The 11,909-nt window shown below is 36.8% G+C and overlaps 1 protein-coding gene across 1 annotated transcript; it reads left to right on the plus strand.

Annotated features, from left to right (window-relative positions):
• The first annotated feature begins 106 nt into the window (after nucleotides 1-106).
• LOC149725739 (complement factor B-like) lies at nucleotides 107-11,132 on the plus strand. Its single transcript, XM_089890997.1, has 19 exons — nucleotides 107-264; nucleotides 706-849; nucleotides 1,258-1,461; nucleotides 1,805-1,930; nucleotides 2,641-2,817; nucleotides 3,230-3,430; nucleotides 3,691-3,876; nucleotides 4,120-4,337; nucleotides 4,743-4,884; nucleotides 5,493-5,627; nucleotides 6,013-6,089; nucleotides 6,464-6,632; nucleotides 6,867-7,012; nucleotides 7,208-7,334; nucleotides 7,972-8,096; nucleotides 8,591-8,795; nucleotides 9,133-9,283; nucleotides 9,690-9,828; nucleotides 10,854-11,132. Exons 1-19 carry the CDS (start codon nucleotides 210-212, stop codon nucleotides 11,016-11,018), a joined length of 2,892 nt encoding a protein of 963 aa, XP_089747123.1. The 5' UTR covers nucleotides 107-209; the 3' UTR covers nucleotides 11,019-11,132.
• The last annotated feature ends 777 nt before the right edge of the window (nucleotides 11,133-11,909 follow it).

Consider the following 11,909-nt stretch of genomic DNA (forward strand, 5'->3'; position numbering starts at 1 on the left):
GTATTTTCGACGTTTCGTCTGCCACCTATAATGAACGTATTTTGTTACAAAAGTCAAACGGCATATTTTGACTTGTTTTCATAATAATTCAGCGAAAATTGCTTCGGGCGCAAAATGTACAAGTTTCGCGTTCGTGCCACGAACAGATTATTAAGCGTTCAACGTTTTAATACCGGATTTACTAGTATAACCTGCATACTATATTTACTATGAAAACAGGACTAGTTTTTCTATGCAGTTTTGTTGTGTTTGTGGTCGTACAAGGTAAGGCATATGTACTTTTACGTACAAAGACAGTAAGACGTATATGTCATACGTTTGTATTTAAAACTTGTTTAAACTATACAGTAGGGTGGGGGAAGACGGGATACTTCTTAATTCTATTTTCTCATCCCATTTAGTAGTAAACAAAGAACATTTAAAGAATTATAAAACCGTATCCTTACGACTCCCATTGACCGTTAGTAATTGCTTAAAACACGATCAGGATATTTAGATATTATGAGCTAAAGATGTCCCATCCCCCTCACCCTACTACGATAGTAAACATTTGTTAGTAAACAAAGAGTATTTACAGAATTATATAACCGTATCCCAACGACTCTAAAAAAGCGTTGTTAATTGTTCAAAAAAACAAATAGAAAATATTAAGTATTATGCGCTAACGGTATATCCGTCTTACCCAACAGTACTATATATACTTAGGCAGCTGCCAAAATCGGAACATTACAGCAGCGAGAGAAATTAATAGGCCATGCAGAAAAAGGTGTACACCAGGAGATAACCGTTGCAGAAATCGGAAAGTCTGTCTCTGTGACCACGAATGCGGGTATTCGTGTATTAAAACTGGTAAGTTCCGTTGTGAGCGTATGTGTCTTTAGGCAAAACACTTAACGGCAATTTCTCCAACTCAGTGGTCACTCATGGGTTGTTTAAATTGTCAGCCACGCATAAAAAAAGTAAAATTCTCCCAAAATAATCACCCACAAAGTAACATACGTGGTAACTCGTAAGCTGGCACGAAGTGTATGAAACAGAACACCCGTGATATAACGACTGTTGTTTTCCGTTCACGCGTGGATAAACAAGTAACATTCATTCATTTTTTCACCTGGCCGACGTTGTAACACGGGTGTTCTGTTTTACACACCTCGTGCCAGCTTACAAGTTACCACACATGCCAATCGTCATATAACGAATGTCATTGCTACGTAAAGAATAATAAAAAGTTACATTCAATTATTCTAATTTTTACAGACAATTTCTGTGACGAACCGCCACGAATTGATAATGCTCGTCATACCGAAAAGTCCAGAATTGGCGAAACTGCACTGTTAAGCGGCCCATACCGTTACAATGACCGTGCAAGATATATATGCGATGCAGGCTTTACATTAGTACAAGATGGTAACCATATGTGCCATGGTAGAAGGGGATGGACAGGCACTTCTATATGTGCACGTAAATTGCTTATTGACTTTTCCTTATATTTTATATACAATATGGGTGTCTTCTTATAAACGAGACGTGTATGATGTGTGCGTATTGACATCGACGTTTTTTCCGCTTTTCGGCGGGAATAGGCGCCGCCAATCCCCGCGAAATTTGGTGCGAGTCCTACAGACGGAATTCGTATGGCAATATCACGTAATGCCAGTCAAGTTATATCTGACGTACATGATGTATTCATACACCTCATGTTCACTGTCATGTTATAACATGTTTGTCTTCTTCCACACCAGACACAAATGATGTATTCATACACCCCATGCCCCTGCCAAAATATCATTTTTTCCATTTTTAGTTTCTTGTCCAACATCTAGTATAAGCGGAACATCTTGTAGTCAAAACTGCGTTACAAATGAAGACTGCTCATCTGGTCTGCAATGCCTATGTGATGGTAACTGTGGGCGTACATGTGTTAACCCAGGTTAGAACCATAAATGTCACGTTTTTTTTTTTTTTTACAAAAAGATTAAACAAAAAAATTTCTAAAAACAATTTTTTTTTTAATAAATAATTTCTGTTGTTTAATGACTTTTTTTTGTAAAGATATATATATGTAATATTTTTTATTATGTTTTTTTGGGGGATGGAGTTTTAAATCTGGGGTTGCATTGTTAAAATGCAGTTTTGTTTGTTGTTGTTGAACATTACATAGGTAATTACGTAAGTGGCAACTTGTAAGCAGGCACGAGATGTATGAAACAAAACACCCGTGTTATAAGGACTGTCATTTTCCAGCACGTGAGGATAAACAAGTTACACTCATTCATTTCTTGTGTGTTTTTTTATAGCTGTAGACAGAACATCAGTGTTATAAAGACTGTCATTTCCCTAGATAAATAAGTTACGTTCATTATTTTTTAGCTATAGACAAAACATGTATGTTATAACGACTGTTCCTGCCACGCAAGGATAAAAAAAGTTGCATTAATTCATTTCTGTTCAGTTTTTAAGCTGTAGATACAACACGTTATAACAACTGTCATTGCCACGCGAGGATAAATAAATTACATTCATTCCATTTTTTTATTTTCTTGCTGTAAACGGAACACCAGTGTCATAGGCTATAGCGACTGTCATTGCCACCCGAGAATAAAAAATTCATTTACTTTAGTTTTCATTTTTATTTTTCAGTTATAAACTGTGGTGAAGCCCCTCAAGTGAGAAATGCGACACTACAGTACACAGGAGAAGGGTTAGGTCGTGTAGCAAACTACATCTGCGATAGTGGCTTCTACAGATCAAGTGGAAGCTATGCTAGGAGATGCACAGGTGCTGGCACTTGGGATGGAACTTCTCCTACTTGCACAAGTAAGTTAAAACTTAAAATTTTTTTTAGCAGGATTTTTACATACCAAAATTGTTAGGTTTTATAATCTTAATAAATTGTAAGACATATACCAGTTATATTTTTGGAGGTGTGTGAAACAGAACACCCTTGTTATAACGACTGTCATTGCCCTGCCACGTGAGGATAAATAAATGACGTATGTGGTAACTCGTAAGCTGACGCTAGGTCTATGAAACAGAACACCCGTGTTATAACGACTGACATTTTCTGGCCGCGCGAAGATAAAGTAAGTTACATTACATTCATTCATTCATTTATTCAAGCTGGCACAAGATCTATAAAACAGAACACCCATGTTATAATGACTATCATTACCCCCTAGCATAATAAACAAGTTACATTCATTCATTCAGACTCGATATTATATTATAGAGGTAACATGTGGAGATCCTTTGCCCTCAATAGAACACACCGGCGGCCATATTTTGAATTGGGTACCAGGCCCCTATTTTGTTGGTCATGAGTTTACTTTTGACTGTGGATCATATAGACGTATAGGATCACGTGTTAGGAGTTGTCAAAATAATGGCCGATGGAGTGGCGTGCCTACTGTTTGTGACAATCGGCACACAGGTAACTTTAAAAATATAAAAAAAAATTATGATATCTTTTTTTTATGAAATTTTCTAGCACATATATATGTGGTAACTTGTTAGCGGGTATGAAGTGTATGAAACAGAACACCCATGTCATAACAACTATCATTACCCTGCCACGCTAGTATAAACAAGTTACACTAATTCATTCAGAAGCATGAAGTATATGAAAAAAACAGAACGCCCATGTTATAACAAAAAAAATTTACAAAAGCAAAAATATTTTCTTCTTTTTAGATGACAACACTCATTGTCCCCACCCCGGTGTACCGATACATGGTTACTTGCGCAGTACTGGCAATTATGTTGTTGGCAGCATAGTGGAATATGTTTGTGACCAAGGATATTCTTTAATTGGTAAAAGACAGCAAGAGTGTTTGTATTTTCTGCAGTGGAACGGCGACGGCGCACCGTTTTGCGTAGGTCAGTTTTTTGCTACTAAGATTTATTTATGAGTCTATTGTACTTAAAGGCAATTGCTCCAACCTAGTGGTCATTAATTGATTGTCTAAATTGTCAGCCATACATAAAAAAATCCAGAAAAATAATCCCACAAAGTAACATATGTGGTAACTCGTAAGCAGGCACGAGGTGTATGAAACGGAACACCCGTGTTATAACGACCGTCATTCCCCCACCACACAAGTGTAAAAAAACTTTTTTTAGATCCTAGATACCCAGACACCTCGAATGACGTAATTTCGATGTTGTCTCGAAACACGCAACGTATTAGAGCTACTGTGGTTGGGCCCAATGTTGGGAGATTTATTTCTGCGGGCCACAGCGCTGGCCATGAAATATATTTTGTAATTGACCTTTCGAGAAGCATTTCTGCAGATGATATTAAAAATTGTATTATGTTTGCTGAAAAACTAGTAGAAAGGGTAAGAAACAGTATTTTATTCGATTTTTTGCAGGTATTTTTATATTTTATTTTGTTCGCGCCGTGGCAAAGTGGTTAGCGCGCCTGCCTCTAGATTATAGGTAATGGGTTTAAGGCTCGTCGCTGCTATCATTGTGGGCGAATGTGTCTTTGGGCAAGACACTTAACGGCAATTGCTTCAACCCAGTGGTCACTTAAATTGTCGGCCATACAGAAAAAAAACACCCACAAAGTTACATACGTGGTAACCTGTAAGCGGGCACGAGGTGTATGAAACAAAACACCTATGTTATAACAACTATCATTACCCTGCCAAAAAAAGATTTAAAAAAATGATTTTATATATATATATAATTTTTTTTAATTAGATGCATTAAAAACTTTTTTAAATTATTTTTTTTTATAGTTATCAGCAAATGCTACTGGAGCAATTGAATATGGTATTGTAGTGTTTGCTTCAGAGCCAGAAATCATATTGGACGCTAGAAATGACCAGCCTACACCAGAAACCGTTATACAACTGCTCAGAAATGTGTCTTTGGATTTGGGTGGGTATAAATTATTTGTAACTCGACAGTGGGCATGAGGTGTATGAATTCACCATGTGTGTCTGGTGTATAAAAAGACACTCATTTTATAACTTAACAGTGAGCATGAGATGTATGAATTCACCATGTGTGTCTGGTGTATAAAAAGACACTCATGTTATAACTTAACAGTGAGCATGAGGTGTATGAATATACCATGTGTGTCTGGTGTATAAGAAGACACTCATGTTATAACTCAACAGTGAGCATGAGGTGTATGAATTCACCATGTGTGTCTGGTGTATGAAAAGACGGTAATGTTATAACTTAACAGTGAGCATGAGGTGTATGAATACACCATGTGTGTCTGGTGTATGAAAAGACGGTAATGTTATAACTTGACAGTGAGCATGAGGTGTATGAATATACCATGTGTGTCTGGTGTATAAAAAGACACTCATGTTATAACTTGACAGTGAGCATGAGGTGTATGAATATACCATGTGTGTCTGGTGTATAAGAAGACACTCATGTTATAACTTAACAGTGAGCATGAGGTGTACAAATTAAGCGCAAATGCCTGCTCTAATTTTAACTCGACAGTGAGCATGAGGTACTTTCTATTCCAGAAAATATTCGCGTTCGTATCAGATTTGGAACTCATACTGTTGCTGCAATAAGATTAGTCAAAGAAATGATGGGAGTTTCATACAGAGATGACGGAAGAAGGGAAAGAAAACGACACTGCTTTTTTCTAACAGATGGTGGGGCATATTTTATGGTGTAGCGAACACACTTTTTTTTTTAATAATCATAAATATGTTTTTTTACATGTGTTTTAACAACTGTTATTTTGTTGCTATGTCACAAATATTAATAATGAAATGTGGTATATATATTTGTTTATGTTCATATGTATATAAAAATAGTGGTTATCGCGCCTGCTTGTAACCCAGAGGTTATGGGTTCAAGGCTTGTCGCTGCTACCATTGTAGGTGTATGTGTCCTTGGGCAACATACTTAACGGCAATTGCTCCAATCCAGTGGTCACTAATGGGTTGTCTAAATAGTCAGCCATATATTTTAAAAACAAAAAAACTTGTAAAATTGCATTCGCCGTTACAATTTATATCTTAATTTTGTTTATAGGAAGACATAATGAAGGCCTGGACCCTACTACTGCCGTGAGACGTATACTAATAGAGTTTGTTGAAAATCCTCCAGAGGTATATGTATATAACAATGCTTTTTTATATAGGTGGACAAAATTCAAAAGCACATACAATACATACACCTGGCAACAACAACATATATATGAATTGTGTAAACGCTTGAAATTGCTACCATTGTGGGCGTATGTGTTTTTTGGCAAGACACTTAACGGCAATTGCTTCAACCCAGTGGTCACTAATGGGTTGCCTAAATTGTCAGCCATATTTAAAAAAAACTATCACCCATAAAGTTATATACATGGTAACTCGTAAGGGGACACAAGGTGTATGAAACAGAACACCTGTGTTATATAACGACTGTTGTTGCCCGACCATGCGAGAATAAATATGTTACATTCATTCATTTACCAGTGTTGCACATTTTTCAGTTTTACAGTGTCACATCATGCAAGGATTGCTCTTCAACTTTAGTTGCTGGCAACACTGCTTATGACGAACTTTTGGGTCTTGCAAATAATAAAGTGGAAAATTTTGTAAAAATTTCTGATTTTTATTCACTGCAAAAACTACTGGACCAAGTGACAGATGCCCAAATAGGTCAATTAAAGTTTTTGTCAAATTACATTTTTTTATTTATGGATGGGGTCCTACAGTGAGGCATGTCATGGGACCTAGGATTTATGCCAGAATTGTGTATTTCATCTTACCCCACGAAACTATCCATTATTCCAAAATAAATTTCAACAAAATAAAAGTAGGTTGGGGTAAGATGGTCCAAATATTTATCCCATCTTACCCCACAGTAAAATACATTAAAAACATTTTTTGCAGATTATAGCAAGTGTGGGCAGTCTGGCGATATTAGTAGTATAACATCTAGAGCACAAGTTGGACGCGTTTTAGGAGGTCGTAGAGCTCTCGACAGGTCCTGGCCTTGGCAGGGTACAGTTACAAAACACCTTGCAAAAGTTTCAAAGGTATTTGTATTCTATATATGTATATTATATATATATATTGGTATTGTGACAATGTACACTGTCGAGTTATAACATGAGTGTCTTCTTATACACCAGACACACATGGTGTATTCATACATCTCATGCTCACTGTTGAGTTACAGCATGGGTGTCTTCTTATACACCTCATGCTCACTGTCAAATTATTAATTTTAGACATATGGCGCTCGTGGGTTGCTGGGAGGGGGAACACTGGTAAATAATCGTTGGGTCATCACTGCTGCCCATCTCTTCAATGATATAGCTTTTGACGATCTAGTTTACTCAATTCTGGTGACTTTAGGTAAAAAAAATGTCATTTATTTTTTCTGGTGTGGCGGGGTAATGATAGTCGTTATAGCACAGGTGTTCTGTTTCATACACCTCGTGCCCGCTTTTAAAATATGAGTGTAGCTTGTTTAGCCCCGCGTAGAGGGGCAACGACATTCGTTATACATGGGTGTTCTGTTTCATACGCCTCGTACCCGCTTACAAGTTACCTTATATGTAACTTTATATGACAGATCACATAATAGCTTCAACCCAGAAGTTGCTAATTTTCTGTCCCAATTTCCAGTTAAAAAAGTTACCTACATGGTAACTCGTAAGCAGGCATGAGGTGTATGAAACAGAACACCTGTGTTATAACGACTGTCATTGCCCCGAGATTATAAAAACTTTTTATTTTTTAAATACTGTACTTATACTGCTATTAGAATATATGATTATCTTTTTGGTTCAACAGCCACGCTTTTTAACTGGCTCTCATTTCAACACCTTTTATCCATAGCGTGTTTTAACAACTGTCATTTTGCTGTTGATTTCCGTCTCTTCATTCTTTAAATATATTAATCTACGATATCGCTTTAAAGCGAAAAAAAAATTGTTATTATTTTTGAGAAGATAAAAATAAATTAAATTATATTTATTTTATAACACAGGGTTGTATAAAAGACCTAGAGCTCCTTCTGACCGACTACCTTCAGTTGTTAAAATTTTCCAGCCAGCAAGAGTCATAATTCACCCTGATTTTGATTTTGACACTTATGATTATGATATTGCTTTAGTAAGTAGAAATTTTTTATTTTTTTAAATTAAATTACCATTGTGGGCGTATGTGTCCTTGGGCAAGACACTCAATTGCTTCAACCCAGTAGTCACTAATGGGTTGTCTAAATTATCAGCCATACATAAAAGGCAATCACCTACAAAGTTACATATACTCTTAAACGGGCATGAGGTGTATGAAACAGAACACCCGTGTTTTAACGATTGTCATTACTCTACTACGCCCACTAGGGTGGGGTAAGATGGGACATTTAGCACATAATATCCTGATTGTGTTTTAAACAATTAACAACGGTCTATGGGAGTCATGAGGATACGGTTTTATAATTCTTTGAAAGTTCTTTGTTCACTACGAAATGGGACGTGAAAAAAACCGGAATGAAAAGTTGTCCCATCTTTCCCCACCCTACTTTAAAATAAAAATTTAAAACAACTTAAAAAAAAAAATATAAACACATCAAAAACGTTATCATTTTTTCATTTTTATTTAAGATCCAACTTGGGCAAGAAAAACAACAAAGAGGGGACCGTTGGATTAATGTTCCGAATAGTTTTGGTTGGGTGAATTATACTGAATATGTACGTCCAGTTTGTCTTCCATGCTATCCTAATGGCGTGCCAGAGTTTTTGAGAAAAGTCGTGTCTGGACCAGTTTTAACCGGTTTAGAAAATGTGAACCAAACGTGCAGAATTGAAGGTATTTAAAAAATTATGTAATATATAAATTTATGTAATTTAATGTAACTTTTTTTTAAGACAGTCGTTATAACGCAGGTGTTCTGTTTCATACACCGTATGCCAGTTTATGTGTTATCTCTTATGTAACTGTATAGGTTTGGCAGCCACGCTTTTATTTGATATTTTACTCAAGTAGTTTTGTTGCGTGTATTTTAACGATATGAGTTGAATTATACTGTATTTTGGGTTTAACTGCCATACTTGAATTTAGGTGTATGAAACAGAACACCCGTGTTATAACAACTATCATTACCCCACCACGTAAAAAAAAATTCATTCCTACTATATTTTAACAGGCAACTGGCTTAGAGATAAAAGCAGGTCACAAAATCTTGCTGTTGTAACTGGATTTGGACACGAAAACGAAAGACGACCAGGTTCTATGGCGCAAGTCAGACCTGCTTTGTACCTTAAGCAAGGAATTTTGAAACTAGAAGCTGATGCCAGGTAAATTTGGTGCCATGGCATATTGTTTAGATGCTGTGGCACTGGTTTACGTGCCGTGGCACTGGTTTACGCGCTGTGGCACTGGTTTATGGCTGCGGCACTGGTTTACGGGCCAAGGCATTGATTTACGTGCCGAGGCACTACGGTTAGCGCACCTGTCTCCAGCTTAGAGGGGAAGGGTTTAAGGCTCGACGCTGCTACCATTGTGGGCGTCTGTGTCCTTGGGCAAGACACGTAAAGATAATTGCTTCAACCCTGTGGTCACTAATGGGTTGTGTGAATATCAGCCAAACAGAAAAAGCAAGCACGAGGTGTATGAAACAGAACACCCGTGTTATAACAACTGTCATTGCCTCGCCACACAAGAATAAACAAGTAACACCATTTACTCATTCATATAACTTAGATGTATTGCTGCTACTACAAGAATGAACAATATCCAAACTTACACCACACGCATGTTATGTGCTATAGGGGCGCATAATACACCAGATTTGGTAGTCGATGCGTGTCAAGGGGACAGCGGAGGTCCTATAGTACGCCAGGTAAGCTTTTAACTATAATAAAATCCGCGAATTTGACCCTGATCTGGTGCTCATAGAGTTGAACGATTCTTGTGTAAAGAAATACAGTAAGGATCTGATGCTACGAAAACGTAACAGACAAAAATCAAGTCCAACCAATTGGTAAAAAAAAATATGTTTCGCATAAGTGACATCGGCAGTCTTTTATTCAAATTAAATCCTAGATTTTTTGGGGTAAATCAATGTAATGTATTTTTTCTCCCCTTGGCAGGGTAACGATAGTGGTTATATATTCTTGTGTGGCGGGGCAATGACAGTTGTTATAACATCACACGTGTTCTGTTTCATACACCTCGTGCCCGCTTATGAGTTACCACGTATTTATGGTATTTTGTTGGTGACTTATTTCTGTATGACTGACAATTTTGACAAGCCATTAATGACCACTAGGGTGGGGCAAATCGGGACACCTTTAGCACATAATATCTAAATATCCTGATCGTGTTTTAAACAATTAACAGCGGTCTATAGGAGTCGTTAGGATTCCTTTTTTTCATTTCTTTGAATGTTCTTTGTTAACTATCAAATGGGACGAAAAAATAGAATAAAAAGGCGTCGCATTTACCCCCACCCTACTATATACCCTATGATAAATAAAAAACCTATAAATCAAAACATTTTTTAATATATAAAAATAAAGAAACCTAAAATCCGTCATAATATTTTAGACATAGTCCGGCGCCGTGGCATAGTGGTTAGCGCGTCTGCCTGTAACCTAGAGGTAATGGGTTCAAGGCTCGACGCTGCTACCATTGTGAGTATATGTGTCCTTGGGCAAGACACGGCAATTGCTTCAACCCAGTGGTCACTAATGGGTTGTCCAAATTATCAGCCATATATAAAAATAAATCAACCCCAAAAAATCACTCACAAAGTAACATGCATGCTAACTTGTAAGCTGTGATAACGGTCGTTTTTTGCCACGCGAGGATAAAGTAAGTTACATTCATTCATTCATTCATTCATTCATTCATTCATTCATTTAGGTATATGATCCAGAAACAAGAACCAGTATGTGGGTTCAGATTGGAATTGTCAGCTGGGGCTGGGGTTGCGGACAAAACTACAGTTTACATGGCATAACATATTACTACCCTGGATATTATACTGACGTTTTTAAGCTATTACACTGGATTAAAAATTTCATTTAAAAAAATAAAATTTTAAATTAAAAATGACTTAATTTTTTTACTTGGAATAGATTGAATATATTTCAAATTTGTTTTAAAACTGTTTGAAATAAAAAGATGTTGCTTTGAAGGTGATTTTGTTGTTGTAGTTGTTAGTTTACGTATTGTAGTAGTAGGGTATAAGTTCGAGGCTCGATGCGGGTACAATTATGTTTGTGTGTGTGTGTCTTTGGGCAAGACACTTAACGGCAATTACTTCAACCAAGTGGTCACTAATGGGTCGTACAAATTATCAGCTATTCAGAAACAACAATCACCCACAAAGTTACACACGTGGTAACTCGTAAGCAGGCACAAGGTGTATGAAACAGATGTTATAACGACTGTCGTTGCCCTGCCACGCGAGGATAAATAAGTTACATTCATTCATTCATGACTTAAAAGCAGGCATGAGGTATGTAAAATAGAACACCCGTGTTATAACAACTGTCATTGCCCGCCACGCAAGGATAAATAAGTTACATTCATTCGCCTTATGCTCAAAACGTAATATAACAATGTGTATTACAGCTAATACACACTTACTGTTTCAACAAAAAGTTAACTGACTACACGGCATAGCTACAAGCGAAATAGCGTTATTCCCTAATACTATTTATAACTATATCGAAACTGACGTAGGCTTAAGAATATACCATGATTTTCGGTACTAAAAGCAAAGTTTCGATCAAAATTTTGCTGTTTTTGTAAAGTGTATAGGCACGCATAAAACAATCACCCACAAAGGTACAATTTGGTACAGCTCGTAAGCTGGCACGAGTTGTATAAAATAGAACATCCGTGTTATAACGACTGTCGTTGCCCCGCCATGCGGGGATAAAACTTTATTTCATACGTAATTTTTTCTCGTCA

This window comes from Ciona robusta, chromosome 13, assembly GCF_009617815.1.
Source record: "Ciona robusta chromosome 13, ASM961781v2".
NCBI classification, from domain to species: Eukaryota; Metazoa; Chordata; class Ascidiacea; order Phlebobranchia; family Cionidae; genus Ciona; species Ciona robusta.